The 27,960-nt window shown below is 47.7% G+C and overlaps 4 protein-coding genes and 1 pseudogene across 4 annotated transcripts; 1 reads left to right on the forward strand and 4 right to left on the reverse strand.

Moving 5' to 3' along the window:
• The first annotated feature begins 4,816 nt into the window (after positions 1–4,816).
• Positions 4,817–7,073, forward strand: LOC109774912 (uncharacterized). Its single transcript, XM_045231841.1, has 5 exons — positions 4,817–5,114; positions 5,218–5,597; positions 5,682–5,923; positions 6,085–6,117; positions 6,221–7,073. Exons 2-5 carry the CDS (start codon positions 5,390–5,392, stop codon positions 6,308–6,310), a joined length of 573 nt encoding a protein of 190 aa, XP_045087776.1. The 5' UTR covers positions 4,817–5,114; positions 5,218–5,389; the 3' UTR covers positions 6,311–7,073.
• Positions 7,074–7,419: 346 nt separating this feature from the next.
• LOC109774911 (uncharacterized methyltransferase At2g41040, chloroplastic) lies at positions 7,420–10,613 on the reverse strand. Its single transcript, XM_020333672.4, has 7 exons — positions 10,311–10,613; positions 9,594–9,700; positions 9,278–9,500; positions 8,885–9,078; positions 8,472–8,583; positions 8,001–8,117; positions 7,420–7,906 (listed from the first exon to the last, which is right to left on the reverse strand). Exons 1-7 carry the CDS (start codon positions 10,461–10,463, stop codon positions 7,769–7,771), a joined length of 1,044 nt encoding a protein of 347 aa, XP_020189261.1. The 5' UTR covers positions 10,464–10,613; the 3' UTR covers positions 7,420–7,768.
• Positions 10,614–11,374: 761 nt separating this feature from the next.
• On the reverse strand, positions 11,375–11,985 carry LOC109774915 (uncharacterized; annotated as a pseudogene).
• A 4,234-nt stretch (positions 11,986–16,219) lies between these two features.
• Positions 16,220–20,896, reverse strand: LOC109774913 (uncharacterized). The gene is made up of 3 exons (XM_040396089.2): positions 20,785–20,896; positions 17,649–18,839; positions 16,220–16,579 (listed from the first exon to the last, which is right to left on the reverse strand). Exons 1-2 carry the CDS (start codon positions 20,894–20,896, stop codon positions 17,653–17,655), a joined length of 1,299 nt encoding a protein of 432 aa, XP_040252023.1. The 3' UTR covers positions 16,220–16,579; positions 17,649–17,652.
• Positions 20,897–21,109: 213 nt separating this feature from the next.
• Positions 21,110–26,503, reverse strand: LOC109774916 (uncharacterized). Its single transcript, XM_020333675.4, has 2 exons — positions 25,166–26,503; positions 21,110–21,411 (listed from the first exon to the last, which is right to left on the reverse strand). The coding sequence occupies exon 1, from the start codon at positions 26,352–26,354 to the stop codon at positions 25,170–25,172; it is 1,185 nt and encodes a 394-aa protein (XP_020189264.1). The 5' UTR covers positions 26,355–26,503; the 3' UTR covers positions 21,110–21,411; positions 25,166–25,169.
• Between the last annotated feature and the right edge of the window lie 1,457 nt (positions 26,504–27,960).

A 27,960-nucleotide genomic window follows, 5' to 3' on the forward strand; every position in this document is an offset into this window, starting at 1 on the left:
TCACATTTGACCCTTTTTCTACTAGTGAAATGACCCACTTGGCCGTCTTCTTCGCCAGCATCAACCTCCTTCCCCAACTCCCATCCCCGTGGACAAACCCAAGCTTTCACCAAGAACTACACCTACCCACCCACCAAACCTCGGGGAAGGGTCTGTGATAGCACTATGGGTATCCCAATCTTTCGATGAGAAACACTCAATAGATTTAGGTGCAGATGAATTTGATGATCCGACTACAACATGTAATAATGCACTTTGTAACCTCAAACCCTATTCTTTCAACTTTGGAAAATGGAATATAAATTCGCCATTGGGAACATAGCATGCCCCACTACTAAGAATTTGTTTGTGATCATGTCATGTGACCCATATCTGCACCCGTCTTTCTACTTCGTGCGGAAGCCTGAAAAATGTTATGTTTTGTAACAACATTTCTGCACTCTTGCAGTAAATTCTCTATCTACCACACCGGCCAAAAGTTGAAACGAATTCTAGAACATTGCCGCCCAATTTTCGCTGCAAATCAGTGGGCATGACTAGCTAGTCTTGCGCTGCTTCACGTCACATGGGTTAGGTTCCTTGGGATAGCAAACAGAAACATAAATAGACGATGGACGTACATTTAAGCTAAAGGCCCAGCTACGAGTATTTGCCCTTGTTCGGGCGAAAGCGATCCATCATCGGTTAAAGCATCTCCAGTCGGCCTCCAGGAAGCCCCCCCAAGCACGTCTTTACGCGCCGACGGATAAAAATCTTCCCACTCGTGCCCCCAAAGTCTCCTTTTTCACCGGATAAAGCAAAAATCGGCGCCGGCCGCCCCAACCCAAACCCAGGAACCCGGGGGGCACGGGGGGGGGGGGGGGCTAATTTTGCCTTTTTGTCTCTCTCTCCCTACCTTTTCGTCTCTCTCTCTCTCCCTACCTTTTCCTCCTCCCGTCGCGCGCATGCCTCCTCTCCAGCTCGCCCTGTCGGCCGCCGCGGCGCCTCCAGTCCTCGTCGACGCCGCACGGACGGCATCCCCGGCCACCGGCGTCGAGGGAGGAAGCGGTCGCCCGGCCACGCCCAAGATCTCCACCTCCTCCCGCAAGAAGCCGGCACCAGCACCGTCGCAGAACGCCGTCCCTGTCCCGTCGGCGGCGCGGCCGCAGACGCCGACGCCGGGGCGGCGGCCCTCGGGCCAGTGCTCGCCCGCCCGAGCTCCGGGGGCAAGGGCGGCGGCAGCTCCTTCGCGCGCTCCACGGGCGGCCCCAGCCACAACGAGCCACGGGCGGCCCCGGCTCCTTCGCGCGCTCCACGAGCGGCCAGGGCGGGAGGCCGGGCTGGTCGGGGCGTGGCCGGCACGCCCCCCCCCCCCCTCCCCCTCCTTCTCCTCCTCCTCTCCGTCCTCGTCAGCGGCGGTCAGGGAGGGCGCACGCGGGCGCGGCCACGGGCGCGAGCGGGCGGCGCGGCCACGGACGCGAGCGGGCGCGGGGGCGCGAGCAGCGGGGGCCATAGCGGGCGGGGGGGGGGGGGGGGGGGGGGGCAGCGGCCAGCAGAGACGGCGAGGACGCGCTGCTGGAAGGACGGGGCGGCTTGGGGTGGACACGGCTGGGAAGATTTTCATCCCCGGGCCAAAATCTTCGCCGGCAGCCCCCAGACGGCGAAAAAAATGCCTCCTGAAAGCTCAACGGCTGGAGATGCTCTAAGCTTCCCAGTAACCATTTTAAGCCAAAGGCACAGCCATGAGCCTGCACTACTCGTTTGCACAAACTAGTGAAAAAGGACGGTCCATCATCACTTCACGCCTGCCATGGCTGTGAGCCCGTGACCTGTACCCGCACCAATGGCGCGTAACTAGCTAGAGTAGTGCTAGAATTGAACAGGGGATTGTGCCATGCCGGTTTATATTTGGGGAGGAGGAAGCTTCGTGGAAGTTGCAGCCTCAAGATCACATCGCATCATGTCATCTATCCATGCAGGTAATAAAAAGATGGTTTAGTTTCTGTGGAACGTACTAGCTCGAACGTAGTAGCTTCCCGGAAGTTGCTAGCTTGGCAATGCATATAAGCGCCGCCACCGCCCGGCCGGCCACTCTCTCACACCGTAGCTAGCATCCAGGAGAGGTCGAGGAACGAGGGTCCGTCGCCGCGAGTGTGTCTCCAAGCAGAGGCCGCCGGCCGGCTCTGCTCCGGTCATCTGCAACTACGATCTTGGACGGCGGCATACTAGTCCGACGGTGCACCGGGGCCCGGGGGCCCTGCGCGCGCGGCTGCACACATCACACAGGTATGTTAATCATCCGGCCACTGTCCAGAGTGAATTAGCAATGTACGTGTCCAGAGTGAATTAGCAATGTACGTGTCCAGAGTGAATTAGCACTGTACGTACTAGCTACTCCCTTCGTCTACGTGTTCAGAGTGTTTTTCATACTAGTGTGAGTACTTAGATCATCTCCAGCCGCGCTCCCAACAAGGTCCTCCGGCGATTTTTTGGCCGTCGGCGTTGAAAAACCGGCCCAGTCACGTCCCCAAAGGCCCTTTTTTCGCCGGCTCGGGCCGAAATTGGCGCCGGCGGACCCAGGCCGAACCCGGCGGGCTGGGGGGCGCTTGGGGACGCCGGCCGAGTCGTTTTTGGCGCGAAAATCGGCGGGCCCTCCTTGGCAGCGACTCGGCTCTTCTTGTCGCTTCGTCGTCCTCGTCGCCTCGGTTCCCGCGGGGAAATCAATGCCAAAGCTGCCGCGCCGGTCAGCCTCCTTCATTGATGCCTCACGGGCGGCGCAGTGAAGACGGGCCGACGCGCGTCACTCGCCCGCCACGCGTACGCACGGCGGCCACGCGAGCGCCGCCTATATAAGCCGCCCCCTACCGCACCGGTGAGCCACGCACACACCTCGCTCTCCACCGCTGACGCCCCCCGTTCCTCCCTCTCTTCTCGCCCTTTCCAGTTCACCCCAATGGCCGAGCGCTTCCTAGGCGATGGCGCGGCGGCGAACGGCTTCGGCCGCCGCCACCTTCACGAGGACGAAACCCGGCTTCTCTATGAGGCCGAGTACCCGGTCCCGCCGGACATGCGGGTACCCGGGGCGTGGAGGATAAGCGCCGGCGGGGTCCCGGTGCCACCGCCGTCCACCGGGGCGGCGCGTCGCGCGGAGATCGCCCGTATACGTGCTTCTCTGCCGCAGGCGGCGAGTGAAGGGCCGAGGTACACCCCCGACAGGACGTTGTGGGAGCCGTACTTCCGTCGCCGCCACGCCGAGCAGCTCGAGGCCACCAACGGCATCGTGCCCTCCGAGAGGCTCAACACAAACGGCCGCCGCCGATGGTGGGGCGTGCCCGGCCGCACGCTGGAGGCCATCCTCGAGTAAATCGAGGGCGGCAACACGCCCAGGCTTGAGTACCCCCCCCCCTCCCCCACCTTCTCCCGCCGGCGTGGGAGCTCGTGGACGCCGAGACGCATGGACCCGGCGTCCTCCTCCTCATTCGGTCGCTCGTCCGGCTCTCCCTCCTTCCTCCCCGTCAAGCCGGAGCCCCAGGACGCGCAGATCAGCCAGCGCACCCGCAGCTCCGGCGTCCGCATCGCCGAGTCCTCCCCCACCTCTGCCCAGCTCATCAGGCCGAAGGTGGAGCCCGGCCTCCCAGCGGAGTACGAGGCCATAGTCCGGCGCGGCTTCTCCGACGAGGTCGCCCTAAAGTGGGCGCGGGACGACTACCTCCACAACGAGATGGTCCGGCAGCGCCGAGCCCTGCAGGAGATAGCCGCCCGCCAGCGTGGGCGCGAAAACGAGAACGGCGTGGTGATCCTCGACAGCGACGAGGACGAGGACGCCCCGGGACCGTCCAACCCGCCGCTCCAACCTGGGGAGGGGTGCAGTAGGGACGGCGGCCGCGGAGGAGGCGACGACGACGGCGGCGGCAGCGGCGACTACACGCAGTTCTACAGGCTCCTCGGCATGTAGAGCTTCAAGGGCGGCGGGCGGCGAGGAACGACGAGGGCGACGGCGGGTCTAGTAGTGTTTTTTTTTTTCTTCTTTTGTAAAATATTTGTCTTATGTTATGAACTCACCGAAGTTTGGTTGAATTTGCGCCTTATTTGTGCGAATGTGGGGTCGGATTTTGTTTTTCAAAAAAACATGGGCGCGGCGACTGGGGAGCATCACGTCCCCAGCACGTGGTTAGCGCCGGTACGTCCCCAGGCAGCGATTTTTAGCGCCTCCTGAGGGGCCAACGGCGGGAGATGCTCTAAGTATGGATATACGTAGCTGCAGATCAGAGAGGAACTTCTTCATTTACCTTGTACTCTTGCTAGTTTATCTGATTGCTAGCTAGCTGGACTGTCATTTATGTAAATTAATTTGTGCAGTGGCGGAGGAGCGTGACGAGCAACTAATAGGGGCAAATATTTTGGTCAGCGATACAGAAAAAAAAAAATAAGTATAAACAATTAAATATACACATGAACTATATATCTGGATTTATCATGCATGCATGTAAAGTACTTGATGGAACAAGTACTTTTTCTTCATCAATCCATTTACAGTATGTAGTATTAAATAAACAAATCAACTCTAGCCGTGATTTCAGTTTCCTACATTGGACAAGTGAAGTGCGGTAGCTGCTCACTGACACAATGGAACTAGTTGACATTGGGCGCCCATCTTGGCCGATCCTCTTCCAAGGCAACAGGTATTCACTTTGTTGATCAGATCACATATCAATGTTAGAGACGAGGATTAGTTGGATGCTTGGTTTTATTTCAATATAAAAGTGGAGCCAGCCTATATGTCTAAACTAAAAAATCGTAAGTTATCTGAAAGAAGAGTATAAGCACAACCAAAATGGTCAATAAAAAGTATTGAAGCATACTCCATGGTTTATTCAAGCTTCATTTTGACTGGATGTAATATATGTCAACAAGCATAGTTCATATACGATTCCCACTCTTTAAATCTTATCAAATCTGACTTGGATACAGAGTTCGCAACAGGCTCGTCGAAATCCCGACACAATAACAACATATATTTCATTGTTCTTCATGACAGGCGGAGATTAAAGTTCACTCAACATATGTAGATTATGGCACCATAGACTTTCAAGCACTCTTAGAAGGACCCCATGATTTGGATAGATGGCTGAAAGGTACGGTGCTTAATTGTTGCGGTCTATTCCAAACTTCGTTACAAAAGCAAGCAATTTATCTATGGTTCGACTTTGAAACCAAATAATGTATGATTCCTTGCAGGTGCATTCATTCCGACTTATATAAAGGAGGTGGATTTAACTCATGAGGCAAGATTTTCGCACATCCAAAACTAAAAACTTGCAAAACAAATGAATGTGTCAAATGGCATTGAAAATCTGTTTCATCATTGCAGATTGAATGTAACATTTATTCACAAACTAGTGATCATGGCATGACAATACAAACACCTATGCCTGCTCCACCGGAGGCGTTGCCTAAGAAAGAGGAGGCCCCTGCCACCACGACTCTCAACGGCGGAGGAGAAGAGGAGGAGACGAAAGAGGCAGGAGGGGCCATGTACCCGCCGCCTTGTCACCGAAGAAGTAGGAGGCTTGCGGCCACCGCCACACTGCCGGAGGAGGGGACCTGCGATCTACTAGGTATGAATTATGAAGCCTTCGTTTGTTGCAATGTACCATTTGTCATTGTCTCAGGTAGTTAAACACATATACTATGTGCTTCAGATTACGTACCAAAAAGTGGTTGGAGGCATGGAAGTCGTGTGAGAAGTGCACGGGAGAGAGGAAGATGGTCGATAAACATGGAACCATGCCAAAAACGTGGGCGCGGAAGAAACAATGACCATTGGACATCTGAAGAGGTGAAAAAACTAGTGGATGGCATATCTGCATATGGGGCTAGCCAATGGGCTAAGTTGAAGAACGAAAGGTTTCCAATATCAGTTCGAACGGCAGAGCATCTTAAGGTATAGTTAATTGGTGATTAATTGCACTGAAGAGCATGCATTACATACTCTTTCTGCTCATTGTTTTGTTGTATTTCACACTTTTTCTCAGTTCATTTTTTATTTATCTACATATATCTTATCGTAAAAGATGTTAAATTTTTATGTGTTTAATCTTTCAGGATAATTGGAGAAACCTAGTGAAAGCCTTCACGGTCAGGCCCACATCTAAAAATAATGAGATTTTATATCATAACTTTATCAAACTCATCATGGAGCACCACTGATTTTTCATCTCTTACATTTCTTGAATTCCAGGGAAATGTGAAAAGAAGGATATCACCTCGTCTAGATGGGGATTGTGTTGAAAAGATCAAGAGGCTAGCAGCTGATTACCCTCGAAAATGAAGCTGCACACGCGAATGCTACAAGAAACGGCATATGGTACTTCTGGTGTAGCAATGGCCCAGCAACAATAGTTCTGTTGTTTTTCAAGAACTGCTAAGCATAGGCTGTCATATTAAGTGTGTCGAGACTAGAGAGTAGATTGGACCATCTGGATGGAGCAGTATCTCCTGCCTAACTGCCCTGTGAATGGGAATAGCACTCGCTCCTCCGACCTGCTGGCTTGCCGGTTTTGCTACAGTGCTGTAATTAGCTTGACCTTTCATTTAACACCATGGCACAGTGTGCTGTGATTTTACACACACTGCTTCAAGCAGTCTCACTCAGTCCGCTCGAGGAATAATGCAGTTGATAGCTCGAATCGAGCACCTGTGACACGCCTCGACCTGAAGAAGTTTGGTGCCGCTGCCAAGCAGCAGGTTTCTTCACCACTCTGCTTGTACCTTCAGGCCAGCCAGCAGGCTGAGTACGTAGTAGCTAGGATAGTTTCTTTCTTGCTGCTGTATGGTGTTGTTTGTTGTGGATCCTGGGAATAATTTTGGTTGATGACAATATCCTGTCACTCACTCAACCGGTCTGATTGTTTGCACTGATACTCTCTTGCGTTTCATTCATTCTGTAAAAATTGGAGCCAGGATTCGGCCCTCTTGATCTTCTCTAGAAAGGAATTCAGTCTGCACCCTTGAAGATTTTAATAGACGTTCAGGTCATTATCGAGCTTAATTAGAAACTGATACCATAAAAGGTTTATAGTTCAGCAGTTACTTTAAAGTTTTATTTATGGTGCAGAAACAACACATTTGTTCAGGTGTAAAACTTTTGCTCAATGCCTGAACCTGAAGAAATGCTACTATTGTTCATCAGAGTCAGAGACCATGCATTTTGGTTCAGTTGCCTAATGTGCGTGTGAGTTACATTCTCACCACCTGATTTAAATATATATATATATATATATATATATAGGGAAAATCCATCCTACCACCCGGTGGTAGTTACCCCACATGTCTCATATACTACCATGTGGTACTATATATACTATTTTATTATTTTAAATATGTTCATATACTATATCTAAGATATTTAAAAACAAGTTACATGAAAAAATTGCATATGAGCCCATAGTTTTTGTTATATTTGTGAAATACGTACATATTTGTACGTAAAAAAGAGCATACTCAAAACATGGTACATACTACCTAAAAGTTAGTATATATACTACCTAATCATTGTTATATACTACATACTACACGTACATACTCTCGATTTCGACAGATACTACATACAACATACAAAACGCAAGTGATGGTAACTACCACTGCTTGTAGGAAACATTTGTGTATATATATATATATATATATATATATATATATATATATATATATATATATACCCGTAAAAAAAAGCACAGCTATATATACACCGTGACTGGCTATACAAAGAAAGTCTGGATGTGAAACTCAGCTACGGCTTTTGCCCGGAGAACATGATGAATGACCTCTGCACCTTGCTGCTGTAGTTGACCAGACCACAGGATATGCACAGGTCTTTCAACTCTCCTTCGGTGAAGAAGTTGTAGCTGCTGTTCACCGGCCCAACAATCTGTAACGCATAGCAGAGAAGATGCATCAAGCTAGGTAACCTCTGCCACGCAGAAAACAAGTAGTAGTGCTAGACGATCGTTGACTTATTTTACCTGTCTCAGTGGCCTTAGTGCGTCAATAGAGAACGGGCCGCTGTTTGTGGGGGTGGATAAGAAGGTTGTTGCTACAAATACACCACCGGGCTTCAGCACACGGCTGATTTCAGCTATCTGTTTTTTCAAACAGCAGTGGGAAATGTCATGGTGGTGAATAAGTTCATATGACAAAAAGATAGGTGCACAGGTCAGATGCCCTGTTCCTGCACAAACCTGTTCAAAGCAAACTAACTAAGCACTAAACTATCGTGGTTGACTTTATAGACGCATTCAGTGGTCAATAATTAACAGAAATACAGAACATTATTTCTCATGTAATGCCCAAAGTGGTTTAAGCTTTTTGGATTGGCTAATTGTTCGGTGGACTGGCGAATAAAATAGCAATTCTGAAGACACCAGTTTTAATATGTTAAGTTATGAACCACGTACAATATTGAATCAAAAGTGCAAACGAGACAGGTACTATACCGCATTTGAAGGGGATGGCCAACAGTGGATAGCCGCTCCAGCATGAATGGCATCAATTGAACATGAAGCAAAAGGGAGCCTCGAAATATCAGCCCTTACAAGTGCGAGGTTCCTGAAGAACCAGAAGAAGAAAACAGTAAGTATTTGGTGTACTGTACTTAGAACAAAAGGAACATTCTGAGGTAGTAACAGATTGAAGCAAGGGAGCAGATTATCACATATCGTTCAATTACATGCTGAACACATAGATTGTAGTCTTTTATGTTATTAAACTAAAATAAAGCACCAGTTTCCACACAAAAATTTGTGATGGCCCAAGTTGTCTACTTGACGGTTTGTTAGAGTTGGATGCTGTAAGACATATTTTCAAGCCTCACAGGAAACGCTCAAAATAAGCACTAAGAAAAGCTCACGTGTTCATAGGGGTTTCTTCTTGTCTGATGTAGTCATAGCATTGGCGGAGCATATTCTCAGAAAAGTCCAAAGCAATCACAGCTGAGTATGCCCCAGAGCTTGCAAACTTCCTTGAAAACAATCCACTGCCACAGCTGACATCAACGAGTATACCACCAGCGACTGGTTTGAAATAATCTTGAGCCATTTGGAACTGATAAATCCAACGGTACATCAGAATTATACGCATATTAATATGGATATTTTCTTGGCATGAAAACTGGAGACAGCATTTTGTTGCAGCACCAAATACTTGGCATTGACAGATGTACGACTTAACATAAATAGTTTCTCACTGAGCAGTAACAGCTTAAGGCTATGGAATTGAAGAATGAGGCAGCCAAGAAATGTACCTCTTCATCGCGGCCAGGGAAGCCACTGCGATTGAAGTTCTGACGCCACCCCCTCTCGTAAAGAAAGGAGACGAGCGGGCTCCTGAACAGTTCGGTTCTAGCGGGCTTGAGTTCACTGTATTCTTTCATTCCTGAGGTGACAGTGAGATCCAAGAAGACATCTTTGCTGGTGAATGACTTGTTGCATTTTGAACACTTGAATCCGGACCTATAAATCGCCGGCCTGGGACACACGTAGACGCCAAAACAACATAAATCCTAATCCACAACCAAATATGCACGAGAGATGAAGATAATTCATGGACTTTAGACGTACAGGTTCATGCCTGGCGGCCCTTTCCTTATCAGCGGTTCATAGCAAACAGGGCATGCGAACACCTCGGTTTTTGGGGTGTCATTCAGCTCGGTTTTGATCTCCTGAAACTGTTCGCATAGTAAGTGTCAGTTTCACACGGTATGATTAAAGTCCTATCTTGGCATAACATCAAACACCTTGTATGCAAAACATTCACCTTGGCTTATCCTTAACGTGACTGTACACTATGCTATTAGACAGGCTGCTTATTTCTGAACCATACACGACCACTGTTAGCAAGATTAGCTCTCTAGTACTTACTAAATAGTACAAGCTAGATTGCAGATACCAGGCATCATATACATATAAGGCAACAGGAATCCAGATATCAGCAGGTATATAACCATTTAGTTGAGTCTTTCTCTCTCGTTGCCACGTGAGGTTCAGTCTTTCCCTATCGTTGCCAAATACCAGCAGTGCACGCCATGACTCACATCATCTCACCTCCCAAACTGAAAAGCTTTGCTAAACGTAGGACTATCTCGACACAATTGATTACTCTTGGAGCAAATACAAAGCTTGGTTCCTGCGAAAGCCCGGCCTAGGCATAACACCAAACATTTGGTGTGCGACAATCGTTCCCACGTTTTTTTAGCGCGCCCACAGTCACACACAACGCGTTCCCTTGGCTTCCCTGAGATGAGAATCAATCAGCTAGTGGTGTAGGTAGGTACGTACCGGGTCGAGGGCGATGGCCGCCGCGGCGACGGCCACGTGGCGAGCCGGCAGCGGCAGGGCTGGGTTGCGGCCAAGGCGGCAGGGGAAGCGCGGGGGATGGAGCGACGGGGAGGAGGAGCAGGAAGCCGCCGCGGCTCTCACCGCGAGCTCCATGGGCGACGCAGAGCAATTGCAGTCGCGCTGGCTGCAGCCTGGAGACGCGCCGGGAAGGGAAGGGAAGGGAAGGAAAGAAATGCTGCTTGGCAGAGGAGCAGGGGTGTGGTGGTGGTGGTGGGCTCTGGCGTGGCGCCAGCTGCGTCCGTTCGCGCCTTCGGCCGTTGCATCACGATATTGCAGAGGGGCAGCACTCTTGCGCCCGGTCGACCGGCCGGATTCTAGATCGGTCACCTCCCGAGCCCTCGGATTTGCGCAACTAGAGTCGTTGGATCAAGTCAACCCCTTCACACGCACGACTCGTGCTCTCTGCTGCACGCGCACTCCACACTGGGAAAAGAAAAGGGGGACACCGCCCCGCATCGCAACCGAGCGTTGGTCTTCTACCTCAGCAACGCCGGCTGCACCGGGAGCCGGCACAGAGAACCCGCTCGCTGCTCGCATCACCACTAGATCCTTCTCGCAGAACTCGTCGTCGCCCCTCGTAGCACCGGGCGTCCCCGCTTCCGGCGATCGAGCGCGAGGTCGTTGCCATTGCAGTGCAGCCCACCGCAGCATTCCCTCTCCGACGGTCGTAGCATCTGTCGTGGCCGGTCCCAACATCCTCGATCGACACCCCTAGGTGGTCGCCGGGACGATGAGGGTGTACTCATTCGACTGCACTTGACGTAGCTGTCAACAAGCGGGTAGCTTCAGACTTCATGGGAGTATCAGAAGTACAACTCAGCCAAAAAAAAACGTTCCCTAGTAGCCGCCAAATTGCAAAACCGGGAATTTCTTTCCAGTTTGCACTGCCCCCCTCCACCCATCCTTCCAACCGCGCAGCGGACGCTACCAAACAAACTTTCAAAGAGAAAAGGGGGAGGAGAGCCACATTTCGTTCACAGTTCATCTAGCACAAGACAAACCCATTGTTCAAATGCTTCTTCTTCTTCTTGTACATGTACTTCGGTTACAATGGCGAACAACCGGGACATTGACTTGTAAACTGAAAAAATAAATCCTATACGCACGTATGCTAGCTGCTACAGCTGTAGTATGGTACCTCCTGAATGGCTTACAAAATCAGAGAGACAAAACCTACAGAAGTAAAAAACGACGGTTGCTACTATGATTCAGTTCAGGCGATGGTGACCGTGGTGAGACGCTGGGCCGCTGGCACCGGCGAGGGCGGCAGGCGCGAGTTGAAGTTCCGGTACAGAAAGGCGGCGTCCTCGGTGTCACGCTCGCCGTCGTCCAAGTTGAGCGCGTAGCTGAGCGGGTCGTACCTGAACTCCCCCGTGGCCGCCACGCGTCGCCTCCACCTGGCCGGCCCTGACGCTGCCGGTGTGTGGCCTCTCCGCGCCGCTGCCCGGCAACGACGGTGAGCCAAAGCAGCCGCACACAGTGGTCCTAAGCTTGTGGCGCAACGAGGGCGGCGAGTACGGGGACGACGACGACTCCACCGCGTCCATGATGTGCTTGGTCGAGTTCTGAGGTGTGTGAACTGACTGACTGAGAGTGTGCTCTGCTGCTGGGCTGGGTGTGGTGTGGGTGTGGGTGGAGAAGGCAGGCCGGGGTAGGCGGGCTAAATAGGTAGGGATGGCGGGAAAAGACGGATAAGGAGTGACAGGGGCCGGCGACAGAGCGAAGGGCGTATAAGAGACGCGCACACGACGCGACGGCGGGGAAGCAAAGCAAGCAGCCAGTATCGCCGTAGCGCACGCGGACGTACCGCCTTCTCATCAGACAGAACATGGTAGAAGAAGACACACGGCCGAAAGGAATGGAGTGGAGAAAAGGAACTCCATGTTTTCTTTTTTTTTGACGAAATACAGCCAGATGCTGTTTTTCATTCATTAAGAGGAATAATCCATCCGGGAAATACATGAGAGCAAGGTGTACCAGAGTTGTTGGCACCCTCAACCAGGAACTTTACATATGTAGAAAAGAGAACTCCATGTTTTCTGTATGGGAGAAATGCGTGCAGAAGGAACCGACGGAGTGAACGCCGGCCGAATCGGATGCTACGACGGCTCACCACGGCCAAGGCGAAAAAGGTCTCGTGTCTGTACGGCCCGCGGCGACCAACGGACGGGCAAGATCGTTCGGTGGAGGCGACGATCCACGGCAGGCCTCTTTCCGTTAACGTGATGGCGTCCGCGACTCCTGTTCAAGTGAGCGCTTGGTCAAAACGTGCAGCTCGACGGAGTAGACCAAGTTTGGTGTGGCTTGGCATTGGCGCAAAACTGCTTCCTTGTTGCTCCATGCGTTGCACATCTCCTATTCCTAGCGGGTTGGTTTCAGCTCATGTGGAGTGGTGGCGTCATGCCAGTAATTGATTAGTTTACGTACGTAGAGTGATCTTATCTGATCTGATCTGATAAGCCCAGGAAAAAGGAGTCGATATATTAAGCTCAGCTGGAGCGTTAGTGCTACTATGCCCAGTTGCCCGCGATCAATCTATCCATTCGTCACACTCACACCATCAACAAAGCGCATGTACCTCCGTTAAGCTAAATCCAGCGCGAGTATCAGTGCTACGCCTTTTGTCCATGATCAATTTATTAGTTAGTACTATTAAGCTCAGCTTGAGGGCTGTGATAAGGATCGATTCGTCTGACTCTGACAATGTACGCTTCCGTTTACGAGGCCGATCTCTCTGCGCACGTCGATCGCCTAGCTGTCAGATATGTGTTTAATCAGACGGTTTAGGAGCAACCTCTAGGTTTGCAACTGGGCCACTATTCCAATTTTTCCAATCCAACAACTGGTATGTTGCAAACTGGCGAAGCACGTTCTGGCAGAGATGACCGAGAGACACGCGTCGGCACCGCCGCCGGCCAGCAATCTCTCTGCCTTCCCGCAAAAAAAAAAGAAAAAAAAAGCAATCTCTCTGCCACCATGCCTCCCCCGGTCTGCGAGCTCACGTAATTTTGTTGCAGCCGCAACAGAGTTTGTGTTCCATAACGAAAATAAAGGGAAATAAAGGCCTTAATTTGGACTGAGCACAACACTTGGCTTGTTGCAGATTACCGTGCTTGCGTGAAGGGACATTGGACGGTTCTTCTATCTACATCCAAATGCCGGGAAGGCGGTCTATCTATTTAGATCATCACTCGGCCGACGCGTAGCGCGGCCCATAAATAAACAAACGGTCCATGGCAATACCACACGCGAATGGAGTGGTATCCACCCACCCATTGACCTATCATATGCTAAATCTTTCTTTAATTGATGTACTTAAGCACTGATCACTCATCGGTTTTGGCACAAGCTCTGTAGTCAGAGCTTGTTGTGATGGCCTGTTGGTCTTTATGGTGGGGGAGGAGGCGCATTAGTCATAATATTCAGGTGCAAACCCTTGAAATTCTGCAGTGGCAATTCACGTGTTGTGCTCAAATTTCAGGTCTGCTCCGGTTCCTAATGCAAGAGTGACAATGGAGATTTGGACTCCACCAAAAGGTGATTGCGTTAAGATAAACATTGGTGCTTCATTCGATCCACATTATTTGAGGAGAACTACTGACGCCGTCATTTGAGAAAAAATAATGAAAGTTTATCGCCACAAGTAATGTACAGTTGGATTTGGTTCAAGATGTTCTTTCGGCTGAGGCTTCGGCTCTCAAGAATGGATTGCTCTTAGCAGAATCCATGGGTTGTAATAGAGCTGTTGTGAGCTCTGACAATATAGAATTAATAGAAGTTATGAAGAATGAGAGGCCACCTATGGATATTGCTGCAGCAATCTTTCATGATTGTTTTTCCATGGAGCATGAATTTGTTAAGGTTAAGCATGAGCATGCCATTAGGGGAAACAAATTATGTAGCTCATGAACTAGGCCAGTTGGCTAAGTTTCAAGTATGTAGGGTCTGGCTTGATGATCCTTCCCCCCACTATTGTACCTCTCATGGTGAATTATCTAACATTATTATCTAATGAATAAAGAGGTTATTTTGAGGTAAAAACAATCCTGCTTTAATTCCTCCACCTTGGGAGTACTATCTAGCTAAACTAATCACATTGGTTAACCTGCACGTTCTCGGTGCCCCACGTCAAGTCGTCAGCACCATGTCCATGTGTATAACAATGCTACACAGGAAATACAGAACAGAGATAAGGCCGGCTAACCATGCACCAGCGACCCCTGTCACAACTCACAACCCTCTAACTGTCATTTCTTTTCTTTCTTTTTTGATAAAAGGAGCATCGCTCTCAAATCCATTTCTGAAACAAACAAACCGAATCTATGATCCTGGGTAAGGATGGCAATTTTATCCACGGACATGGATACCCGCGGATACCCGACCCGAATGGGTAGGGTTTGGGTACATTTGTACGTCCATGGGTAGCATCCGAACCTGACCCGATTATTCATGGGTAGGGCATGGATATAATTATGTATCCGTGGATATACCCGAACCCGACCCGATAGTATGACATGGGGCAAAATTCAATGATCCACAATATCCCACCTTCTAATTTTTTTTATAGAAATGATAAATGAATTGCATAATCCCTCCCAACCGTAATTTACCCCAGCGCCGCTTCACATTCTTTTTCTTAACTGGCTCATTCCTGTATCTCCTCGTTAAACAACCAGCCGTCGTTAAGCAGCGCCCCCCGTCTCCTCGACTTGCTCCTCCCGTAGCCATAGGAATAGCCGTCGGCGCCGCCAGCCCTCACCACTACTTAGAGCAAGTATAATAGAGCTGAGTCAGCGGGCTATACATGCCGTCGTTCCCGTGCGTGCGTGGAGAAGCAGAGAGACTCTATTTTTTCGCATGTATAGACCAATAGCTTCTCAAGGCCCTGTTGTGGTTAGCACTTTTCAAAGTAATTTTGTTAGAATCTAATAGATGATTTGATGTTGTGCACTTGTGTTATGTTGTTTTGTCAAAATTTGAGTGCTTATGTGTATCTTGTGCAATTGTGCTATGTATTTTCTATATCTGTTGAGAAAACCCGATGGATATCCATACCCGATGGATTTTCATCGGGTTTGGACATGGACATTGTTTTTCGCCCATGGATTTTTTCATGGATGGGCACATAATGTCTTCATGGACTTGGATATGGATTTAATATTGTTCAACCCGAGCCGAACCCGACCCATTGCCGTCCTTAATCCTGGGCAACTGGGCCAGGGTGTTAGATAATAACGAAATAAAACGAGACACGAGAGACACGGATTTTCACGTGGAAACCCTTGCGGAAGAAAACCACGGAACGCACGGCGGCGTATCACTATAATTGGGAGGAGTATTACATTACACGAGAGGACAAACCCTCTACGTGGTAATCTGGTGGATCTCTCTCTCATCTATTCTATGACTAGTTGGTACTATATAAAGGGACAAACAACTCTCTTTCTTGGTGGACACGAAACAGAGTTGTAGTCATGCTACGTCTAGCACGGTTGGCATGCTGTGGTCCGATAGGACTCCATCCGTAGTGCAACATTTGTATGGGATTCGGAACACAATAAAATAACACAGGGTTTGGCTGTAGCATGACCCGTGGGCAACCCCAGAACTGAACTACAACAACCAAACTACCAAAAGAAAAGCAGAAACAGCCACGGAAACAAAATAAAGAAAATAGAAACCCCTCTCACTGTGGTTGCGACAAAAGCTTCTTAAACTGAACTGAACTACGACAACCAAACTACAAACAGACAGTAAACCAGCCAACACCACCATCATCTCATTTTTGTGAGTCACGCTGGCAGGAGGGGAGAACAGAAAAGTAGAAACAGCCAGGGAAACAAAAGAAAGAAAATAGAAACCTCTCTCACTGTCATTGCGAAAAATGCCTCTTAAACTGTAATAAGCCATATTGGCACCCTGACCTCGCAAACGCTGCCCACACTGCTGTTGATTGAATGCCAGTGTCACGTTCTTAGTTTCAGCAGGGAGTAACCACATGATCCATGTAACATACTACACAGGAACAACAACATATATAACAATGAGCCATAAGCACTGGGGATAGTGAGTCCACTGAGATTAAATCATGTCTTTTTCCAGGCAAGGCCATCACATCTACGCGGGGTCCATGCTGCCGAAATTGCAACCGCTCGGAGTTCTGAGGACGAGGATGCTAATCTGACTGACTATGCCTCCATTGATCGACTCTGTGCAAGCAAGACAAGAATCAATCAGCAGATAAAGATACACTTTCAGTTCAGATTTTACAGATTCAATAGTTTATATATGAGCAAAGTGGAACAGATCATAAGGGGCTATAGTATACATAGTATCACATGGGCAGAAGCAGAACAACATTGGCAATATTGTTCTCAACTGAATTTGAAGCATGCGACTATGAACTGCAAACACTCGTTTCTGTCCCACTAGCAATATTGTTCTCAACTGAATTTGATATATGTAACTGACTGCAAAAAGGGAGCTACAGCATATAGTATTACAGGCAGAAGCAGAATATCGTTCTGTCCCATTGGAAATATTGTCCTCAACTGAATTTGATATATGTAACTGACTGCAAACACTCACTTTTATGCGTTTAGGGCCGTAACATGCAACCCAAGCTGGAATAATAGTCTGGCAGATGCAACTAAACATAAATAAACAGGCTTAACGAACTTCTATCTTGCTTAAAACAAGGTCAGCGTTCCAACTATCTTTTAAAGGAAAGAAAAGAAATAGCACCCCGTCTGTAACGGATCTTATGAGACTGATTCAAATCAAACAACTTGTGAGAACAAGCTATATAGAGCAGTGAGTTAATCATATTAACTTTGAAACAACGTCGAAGATAAAACCGTAGATGTGAACATGACTCTCCTGCCTCATTGCTTACTTATTTATTAGCCGTTCTTGAATGGAATGAATTTTCCTTAGGTTACTGAAATACTCAATAGGTAAATTGGATCTATATCAATCCTTCTACACCTTGACCATACAATATTCCTTCAAAATAATTGTTGATTTCATGAGGACTAACATAATAGTGGATGCATAAGCGATATGAAAGATCCTTTCTCCTGCCTGGTTCATTCTCTAAAAACGGCATTTTGCACAAACAGAACAAACAAACAAACAAACAAACAAACAAGACAACGAATCACAATTAGTACATTTGCTTGATTAGCTTTTCCACAAGCACAAGATAAATAACTACTACTAAATCATGCAAACAAGAACAACCAACTGCAATAGAAAAGGATACAATAGAAAGTTTACCTCTTCATACTGTCGGTGAAGACAACAGCGATGGTGGGAAGTCGGCATATAGGCACACTTTAGAACCGGAAAACCCGGAAGATTCCGCACACATCCTCTCAACCTGCATTGTCCGGACATCCAGTTTGCAAAATTCCATGATTGGTGGGCTAAGCGATAAGTACTTCGGGGTTTCTATCCTTAGTAGGATCAAGTACTTCTCTGTTCCACCTACAATACGATACCGATACCAAGAACCTAGTGAGATTTTCTCCATCTGCCACTCGCCGAAGCTCTCGCCTTTGTTTTGCCTAATGGTATAACAGAGATAAGATTCACCATTTGCATTTCCATAACCTGTACTAAGCATCCCAAGCCTGCCTTCCCCTGCATCCACAATAGCTATATCTTGCCGGTTCCATTGTCCAGGTGGGAGGTCAGCAATGGAAAACTCCATAGTTCTGGTGTCAAGCACAAGCAAATCCGTATTGTTCATCGGCAAGACCCAGTAGACGCAGCCGCCCACCAAATGGCGCCTGATAAAATACAAAGGCTGCCTGTCAATAACCAGATCACTCCAGGTCTGGGATGCAGTAGCTCGCCATTGCCCAGTGGTCGAAGAGAAGACAAACACGGCCATATTGGTTTTGCAAGATGCCGACCAGATCACTCTGAACGTCGTCTCTTCCACCAGGGCAGCCTCCTCATCGCTGAGTGGAATGAGGCTGGGCTCGCAAGACCACCCTAAAAATTCGTCATCTTGCCTCTCCACCGATGCCACTAGGCCATCGGGCAGTGGGGGAAGCAGGATGTACCGCCGGTGCAAGGGGTCGCACACCACGAGCTCCGGGAACATCGAGATCGAGGGCCCTTCAGCCATCATGTTTTGCTTGCCGACGAGGAGGACGCGGCCGTCGCGGATGTCCTGGACGGCCCATCGGCGGCGCGAAGGCAAGAACGAAAAGGAGAAGTCAGCGGCCAGGGCGAGCGCGCGGGCGGCGGGCGCGGAGGTGTGAGGCGGCTGAGCGGGGTGGAACCCGCCGAGGCAGAGAAAGCCGAGGACTGGTGGTGGGTGGAGGCGGCGGAATCGGCGGAGGAACGAGCCGTCGGTGACGACGCGGCGAAAGGTAACGCAGGCGGCGGAGGCGCGGGCGAGGTCTTCTGGGTCGAGCAGCCGGATGAAAATCTCCGCCAAGAGGTGGCCGGGGAGGACTGAGATCCAGTGAAGGCACGCTGCAACTTTACCCTTCTAATCTCCATCCAATCCACATCCTACGGTCCAGATCACACAAGGGGAAAGGCTCTCAACACTTAGCGCTTTTGTGTAGATGATTACTCAACATTGACACTTATTGCTGTAGCATTCGGACATTATGCGCTGCAGCCTTTTAATATCAAGTTCTACTGGATTTAGTGTCAACTGCAATTGATTTATTCCACTTTGATTGCATAATACACTAATGTATAACCAAACCAAATTTTGTTTTATAGTCTGCTCATGAGTATCTGCAGTTCTTTATTTTTTGGGTTTCAATCTGTTCAAATAAAACTGAGTTCAAGTGCCATTGCATCGTTGTTTGCAGCTTATTAATGTTTGCTGCTATCCTGAAAACTGCTAAGTGTTAAGAGCCTTTTCTCTTGTGTGATCTGAACCGTAGGATGTGAATTGGATGAAGATTAGCAGGGTAAAATTGCAGCGTGACTTCACTTGATAAAGGCACTGGATCTTAGTCCGGCCGGGGATCTCAGGCAGAGGTGAGTGGATTTTCTTGCGGGTCGTCATTGGCGTGGACTGTGGAAAGGGAAGCGCCGGCCGCCGGAAATCCTCGATGCGAGTCTTGTGTGCGCTTTTTTTTCTTTGAGGCAGAGTGTTGTGTGCTGCTCTCAGCTGCTGGAGTTGAGCGATCTTTTTGGGCTGCCACCACAGGCCTTGAACGACCAGAATGTGTAACGGGCCAGCTTTCGGGCCCATACTCGGCCGACCGTCGTGCCAATTCTTTTTGTTCACTTTAGCAAAAAAAATCAAAGAACTGCTAGAGCTTTTGCTAAAAAAAACACACACACAAACTACTAGAGCGCCAATTTCTTAAAAAAAACTGTTAGAACGCCAGTTTGAAAAGTGTATTTTCCCTTCCAAAAAAACCTGTATGTTCCATGCTTACAAAATTCATTTTTATGTGATATTTAAGTTTTACAGTGTTATACATGAAAACTGTATTTTCCATGCTCACAAAAATTCATTTTTATGTGATAGTTATGTGATGAAGTTCATAGTAATGTTAATATACTCAGAATGACAGCAGGGGCCTTTCCTACGTCTTTCACGGTATAGGGAAACACTTATCCTCAACCGGCAGATAACTGGGCCGCGTCCGTCACCTTCCCTGCATGACACACGTCCCGCATACCATCCTTCAAGAAACTCGCTTTTGCAACAGGAGCTATGCTTTCAAAACATATGCAGTGTTGCAATACTCTATGACGGGTCTACGTTTTACAACAAAACTTCTCTTGCAAATTATTTCTACAACAAGACCTCAGTTGTAAAAAAAATTACAATAAAACCTCAGCTGCAAAAAAATACAAAAAACCGATGTTGCAAAAAAATCTGCAACAAGACCTATGTTGCAAAAATAATTCCGCAACAAGACATGCAGGAGGGGAATTACAGAGTTCGCCTCTCGACATCTTGTTTGGTAAGCGGAATTTTGACCCAGGCGCCCTAGTGTTGCCTAACCGTTCGGTCATCGAAAAGATCTCGGGCGACTCACCAAAGCACGAAAGCCAGTTAGCAGAAATAATTCCGCAACAAAACCTGTGTTGCAGGACGAAGGCACGTTCGGCAGTGTGATGCGGTAAATCCGACGGCTCGTGACCCGGCTGATCTTAGCGGACGCGTAGCACACCCCATATATATACAGATCCCACAAATAAAAACTTGGAATGGGCACGCTCTCTGAAGTTCCCTTCCATACAATGGTTTACCACTTTCACATTGGATTCTGTAATCATCGAGACATACTAGTTAAAAAGAAGTATGCGCTTGTAACATATTCGATTTAAGGTAAATCAAGAGTGTGTTCGGGGGAGGGATGTGCTGGTAAATCAAGAGCTGGTAGATGCATTTACGGCGGGGATGTCTGGTGGCCGTTTGTACAGCTGTCGGCGTTAGACGGCTCAGGTGGGCTCAGAAGGGAGGCTGAGCCGTGCGGCGTGCTTCTGGTCCGGACGCACAGTGCTTCGCCCGTTACAATCAATGCGTCGTCCATCGATCCTATTTCTGGGAGAATACCGTGAAGAAATACAGCAAAGGGCGCACATCCCCAAGCAATCTGGCGGCTAAGATATCGGGATCAGCTGAGCCCGAGCTCAGAAACTGATTTCCGTGTAGACAGGGTTTACATAGGATTTTTCACTCATCCATTGGCTGCAGCAGCCGGCAGGGATATACGGATCAATTCCATGATCCAACAAACCGGGCGTCAAGAAATTCTATATCAAATGGAGTACAATAAACAGTACTATAATGAATTCATAACGAACGGTCCATGGCAAAGTCACATGCCATAAGGTATCAATCCATCAGGTCCATGGCAAAGTCACACGCCATAAGGTATCAATCCATCAACATATCAATCGGTATTCATGCCTCCACAGCGATAAAGCTTCTTAATTTGTAGCCATGCTAGCACCCTGACCTTGCAACTGTCAAATCACAGCGCCACATTCAGCTTGGGGTTCCGAGGACGAAATGCTCGTCTAACTATGACTTCGTCGATTGGCTCTGCACAAACAGGACGAGAATCAATCAGACGACACAGAAGAAAAACATTCAGCTCAGGTTGCACAAATTAAGTAGCACTTCAGAGCAGAATCGAACAGACTAATCACAGGCCCGTGCTTCGCTTCGCTCCTAGATGCTCATTTTGATCGAAGGCTTTATGAATTAATTACCGCAAGTATCTAGCAGGGTATACTTTTTCTACCTGGATGGCCGGCCAGCTAGTTTTAGCGGTACAACGAAAGAAATCTCTCCTCGAGGTGGCCTTACAACACTAATTTCACGGATGCTATATTTATAAAGGGTGGTGGTTTGTGGCTTTGTGTTAGTGAAACACGCATTAAGAGCTGGGTTTACGTAAGCGCCATGTGCAGCAGGTTCAATTGTCGTAAATTTTGCCCATTGTCTGCAAATAATTAGTGCTAAATAAGCATAGGCAAATTCAATACAGAATTTGCAAATTACTCTGGAAGCTCTGACACACGTATTTGTCGTATTCCAATGTTGCTGCAGATTCGTGGAGATGAAGTACAGCAGTGGATTAATTTGACAGTGTGAATCAACTGAACTAACAGATGCTTTCCTGATTAGTAAACAAAACATAACTTATTACCACACAATGTAAAATGAAAGAAACTGGGAGGAAATAACAGAAATAAAAACCTGCATCTCTTCTGGGAAATATTACTTAAAACTACCTCTGTTTCTAGAAAAGCTTGCTATTAATGCTTGGCTGAATGCTAGTTGCGCATGAATTTTTGGTTAGTAAATTTAATGTTATTTCGTAGGAAATCGGGATATTTAGTTAGCTGTAGATGCACTTGTCATAAATAACTCAGTAGGCAAAAATCATGCAATAGCTTGCCCTATTTCAAACTGAACCTGCTGCTTTTCTGTGTCTGTTTTTCTACTGGTCATTTGGTTGGGCAAGACACTTATTTCTATTTAACTGAAGATGAATTTCCACATTGACAAACTCAATTTTCTAAACATAAATTTCTTTTGCTTCAAGAATTTTTTGTAGGCTTTCGCATTGGACTTTATATATTACTCCCTCCGTTCTAGAATAAGTGTCGCTGATTTAGTCTAAATCAGCTAAATCAGCGACACTTATTTTGGGACGGAGGGAGTAGTTCATAGAGATAAGAAATTTGACATGAGCATAAGAAAGGGACAGTAAACATTGACCGACATGCCCCATAAAAATGGATTCCATATGACTGAGTGCTTGATTTTACTTTGTAAAATGGGATATTTTATTCTTCATTGCATATATGTGGAAGCATTTAAAATTTGGAAACTTATAAAGCTGCTGTGATTAGATGTAGAATTGAATAGTTGGTCGAATAAAGAAGTTACGTTTTCTTGTATGCTTCCACAACAGATTTCATATGTTAGTTCATGAAGACAAGTTTGACATGAACATAAGGCTGCAAGGCAATAACCATAGCCTGGCATGCCCACCAAAATGGATTCTGTTTGAGTCAATTGCTTGATATTTTTATAAAATGGATTAATTATTCTTCATTGCATAGATGTGGAAGCATTTGGAATCTGGAAACTAATTGCCTAATAATTCTTTGAGAGTACAAACCACTGCTAAAGCTGGTGTGACTAAAAGTAGAATTGAATAGTTTGTCTATTTCAGAAGTACTGATCTAATCTATCACTTGGCTTAAACAATTTTTTGTAGGCTTTCAAAAATGACTGCATATATTAGTTCCTAAAAGATTGGAATCTTGACATGAACATAAGCAATGAGGCTGCATGCCAGAGACCACATCTTGATATGCCCACAAAAAATGGACTCTGAGTAGCTTTGTTATTGGTGCTTTTTAGATAAACTGAATTAATTCTTCTTCACTTTATAGATGTGGGTTAGGCTTATATCAGAATTTTGATTTCATTGATTGAGATTTCACAACTTGCAGCATCCAGTCATGCATGATTCAAACTTCGTGGCATCATTGCAAGTACCTAATATGGAAATCTAGTATTGGCTTTTGATCAGGGACCGCGCCAAGACTGGGTGCACAGGAAGGCATCATTAGTATCTTACCACTTCATGCTGGCTGCTTGTCGGTTTGTTGTTCAGTGGTAGTGACACTGCGTGTGTTTGTCGGGGATGGAAGAGTGGCTTGTTGTGTTCTCTACTGGCAGAGAATCAAAATATTTATAGTATTTGTAGAGTTGTCTATTTAAGTAGTCATGTCACCCGCCAAAAAAAAAAAACACATGTTAATTACTCATCGGATTCAGAACTGCCATTTGTGTGCGCAACTTCCACAAATTAGCAACTGCCAGCTATTTGTTTCTGTGTGTAGTACCACCACGCCAAATGGCATGTCAACTTGCTGCTTAAGCCCATGTATAAGTAAATTGCCTCGGTTCACATGTTATAGCCTTATAGGCTTAATAAATATTTTTAATAGCCTCTGTTTACATGTTTAAGGGAGCCCTGCATAAGAAGTTCCGCTGCATAACTTATTAATGATGTTGTGGTCTAACGTGGATTAGGAGGAAGAAACTGATGCGTAACTTATTAATGCTGATTACATGGTTTAACATGGATTCAAGATTAGGCGGCAGTTTTAGAATAAGGAGGCATTACATAGACAGAAGCAGAACATCATTTGTGTCCCATTGGTAATATTGATCTCAACTGAATTTGAAAGATGTAACTGTAAACACTCACTTTTATGTGTTTAGCACAGTGGTTTGCAATGCAAGTTAGAATATATAGCCAGGCAGAGGCATATAAGCATAAATATATGAGTTCGGGAGAACTTCGATCATGCAAAAGAGATAGATTTATTTTTCAGCCTTACACGACTCTCCATATTACCTAGTAGTCTAACAAACTTCTAACTTCAGTCACTTAAAAAAAACTTCTAACTTATCTTTGAAGTTAAAAAAATCAAGGTCTCTTGGCAGCTGCAATCGACAAACTGTGTGTCTGTGGTGTGCCCTCTAGCTTGCTACACAAATTGATGCTTATATTTGGCATGCCTGTGAGACTTGGAAAGAGGCAAATAATATTGTTCTAACTATCTTAGAAGGAAATAGAAAGAAAAACTGGGAACCCCACATATAACCAATCTTATGAGGCAGATTCAAATCAAACAGTTTGTGCGCTTGAATTGTTACTGCTATGTCAGATTTATTTCGAAACAACATTGAAGATAAAATCATAGACGTGAATATGACCAAGAGTAAGCTTTTCTATCTCCTTATATACTTACAAAGGATAAAAAGCAGACAAGATGAGCTGCGGTTGAATGAAATGATTTTCGTGAGGTAGGTGAAATACACAAAAGGTAAACTGGGTTAATACTAGTATTCCTTCTACACCTCGAGTCCCTGAAAAGCGTTCCTCGAAAGTAATTGTTGTGATCTAGCATGTTCATGATTTCATGAGGCCTACAGGCTACAATACTCCCTCCGATCCGAATTAATTGACGCATTTTACATTGTATAGAGGCTGCGTGAATTAATTGGATCGGAGGGAGTAACAGTTTTATTTCTTCAAATGTTGAAAATAACAGTGGATGCATAACTATGTGAAACTTCTTTTCTCTTGTCAGATTCTCTCCAGAAGGCGATTGGAACAAACAAAACAACAATCACAATTCTGTTCTTGTGCTTGATTAGATTTCCCACAAGCACAAGATAAATGAACTATTGAGCATTAGACAAATTGTGTGGTACTGGTAACTATGAAGGGAAGGACATAACCAGAATGCAATAGAAAGTTTACCACTTCATATTGTTGGTGCAGACAGCAACGATGGTGGGAAGTTGGTATATATGTGCATTCCGTACCTACCAAACCCGAAAGATCTGACACAAACCCTCTCAAGCTGCAGCGTCTTGATATCTATTGAAATGCATTCCTCGCCTGGCATATCCAGAGGTGGCAAAATGCTAGTAGAATCACTCACCGATGGTGATACATTCCGCCGGACTACATACTTTCCGAGGAGCAAGTACCTCTTGGATGCAGCTTTGATATAATGCCGGTGCCCAGAACCTATTGAGATTGTCTTGTCGATCTGCCACTGAGAACTCTCACCTTTGTTTCCCTTGACGTAATAACAGAGATCACCTGCAGTTTCATGAAAGATACCAAACATGCCCAGCCTGCCTTCTGCCTCCACAATGGCTATATTCAAAGCCCATTCTCCAGGTGGGAGGTCAGCAAAGGAGAACTCCATGGTCCCGGTGTCGAGCATGAGCAACTTGTTAATTGGGTTGAGTTCCCAGTAGAAGCAGTGGTAAGCGTAATGGCGCCTGAGAAGCGTATACCCAGTCGCTGAGATCAATCTGGTCAAATCGCCCGCGGTTTGCCACTGTCCAGTGCTCGAAGAGAAGACAATGGCGGCGGCCATAGTTTCACAATGTACCACCCAGATCACTCGGAATGTGGTCGCGGCGTCCTCATCGAGGGGGACCAGGAAAGGCTGGCACCAGGGGTTGAATACCACGTATGGGTGCGCCACCAAAGCGGCCAAGTCTTCAGGTAATGGGGGAAGCAGGATGTATCGCCGGTGTAAGGGGTCGCACACAGCGAGGTCCGCGAAGGGGGTGTGGCGGAGGAGGACGCGGCCGTCGCGGATGTCCTGAACGGCCCAACGGCCGGCCCGGCGGCAGTGGGGTGATGGGACGAAAGAGAAAGAGAAGTCGGCGGCGAGGGCGAGCGCCCGTGCGGCGGGCGCGGAGGGGTGGGGCGGAAGGGCGGGATGGAGCCTGTGGGAGTCGAAAAAGGCGAGGAATGGCGGGGGGTGGAGGCGGCGGAAGCGGCGGAGGAAGTGTCGGTCGGTGACGAGGCGGCGGAAGGTGACGCAGGTGGCGGAGGCGCGGGCGAGGTCCTCCGCAGCGGGCAGCCGGAGGAAGATCTCCTCCAGGAGGTGCTGGGGGAAATCCACCAGCGGCGAGGGCGAGGCCATTTCCCTGCCGGACGCGAGCAAGGTGGAGGAGGGAGAGTGGTTGGGGCCTTGGGGGTACGGGAGATCTAGGCTGTCGAGGCGGTGCCGGAGCGCGGAGGAGCCGGCCGCCGGAAACCCTTGACGCAGTGTGGAGGGAGCCAGTGATTTTCTCGTGTGCCGTCCAAATGGGCCTTGGCCAGTATGTTTCGTGTACCGGTCATCTTTGGGCCCAGACAGGGCATCTACGTGGCCACTTTTCAGGCCCAGCCTCTCACTTAGGAAAACTTGGGGAACATGGCCCCCCTCTAAAAAAAGTTAGGGCTCCTAAAAAAAGGTAGGGAACACGGCAAGTTCAAATAGTGAAAGTTGAAACCATCCAAATTTGGAAGTAGGAATTGCAGCTTTACGCTAGAAACTAAATGGAAATTTTCTCGAAAACCAACTAACTGAAAAAGAATATGAGCATCCAGTTACGCACTCAATGTGACAATGGAAGCGGCCCTTGTCGTAGAGACATGTATTTTCTAATAAAACCCATGGATGATCCTAGACACTTGGGAAGCAATATTTATGTACGAGCACGACGACGCCATGTCCGTTGGTGACAAGTTGTGCGTGCTGCAAAACCGCCGCCTGAGGCGTCCAAAGTTAGATGACGGAGATGCATATTAAGCTCAAATTGTACATATTCAAGATCTTACAAGCATCCGGGATAGATACAGAGGGTCCACCACACACATGAGTCTCGGAAGAGGGCGATTGCACGAAGATCGGTAGGCAATGCCAAGTCTAGGATTTCTGCACTGGGGGTGGTTGTTCTTCTAACAGCGGCAGTGACTATGGTGGTGTGGTCCCCATTGACATCCGGATCTGGTAAGTGTCTCCCCTACGGATTCATGTGCACACGTAGGAGGAGCAAGGATTATGGCGTCTCCATTCCAGAAACATGTGATAGATGGGACCTCATCCATGAGTTTTTGTCAAGATCTCCTGCGGATGGAAAACCAACAGAGGAGACGACTAACCTCTCAACATGGTTGGGAGGACTGGTTCAGACAGAAAAGCCGGCAACAATGTTCATTTCCATTGATCTAGGGAAGGGCTTCCCAAAACCCTCCAAGTGGACGGTGGCATGCATGGTTTGCTCGTCGAGGCAACTCAATATCAACGCTCTTGGGATAGCCATGCATAGAGCTTGGGGGCTTCATCACGAGGTGCAATTCAAGGACATTGGGGACAACATCTTTGTCTTGGCAAAGCCTCCTAGGCCTCCCCTGGACACTCCGTTGTTGTCCGGCCGACGGCTTCTTCTCTCCCGAGGTTCGTCCAAGGGCAGCGGCATTGCAATGTTTCTAGAGAATCGTCTAAGTCAAGCCGGGTGTGCTCTGCTCCTACCACTTCGTTGCCTTCCGGTGGTATTCGTCCATGTTCTAGGGTGAACATCTCCATATGTCGACGGTACGACGCCTTTCAAGACAGATAAGGAGGCAGGGGCCTTTTTGACAGTGGTAATGGATGATGATGTAGTTCCAGAGCCTTGGTGGTTTGGTGTAGGCATGCTCTATTCAACGACCGGCTCTTCCCCCGGAGCCCCATTTGCTTCTCCCTTCGTGATCGTTGCGCGGAC

This window comes from Aegilops tauschii, chromosome 7, assembly GCF_002575655.3.
Source record: "Aegilops tauschii subsp. strangulata cultivar AL8/78 chromosome 7, Aet v6.0, whole genome shotgun sequence".
In the NCBI taxonomy this organism is placed as follows: Eukaryota; Viridiplantae; Streptophyta; class Magnoliopsida; order Poales; family Poaceae; genus Aegilops; species Aegilops tauschii.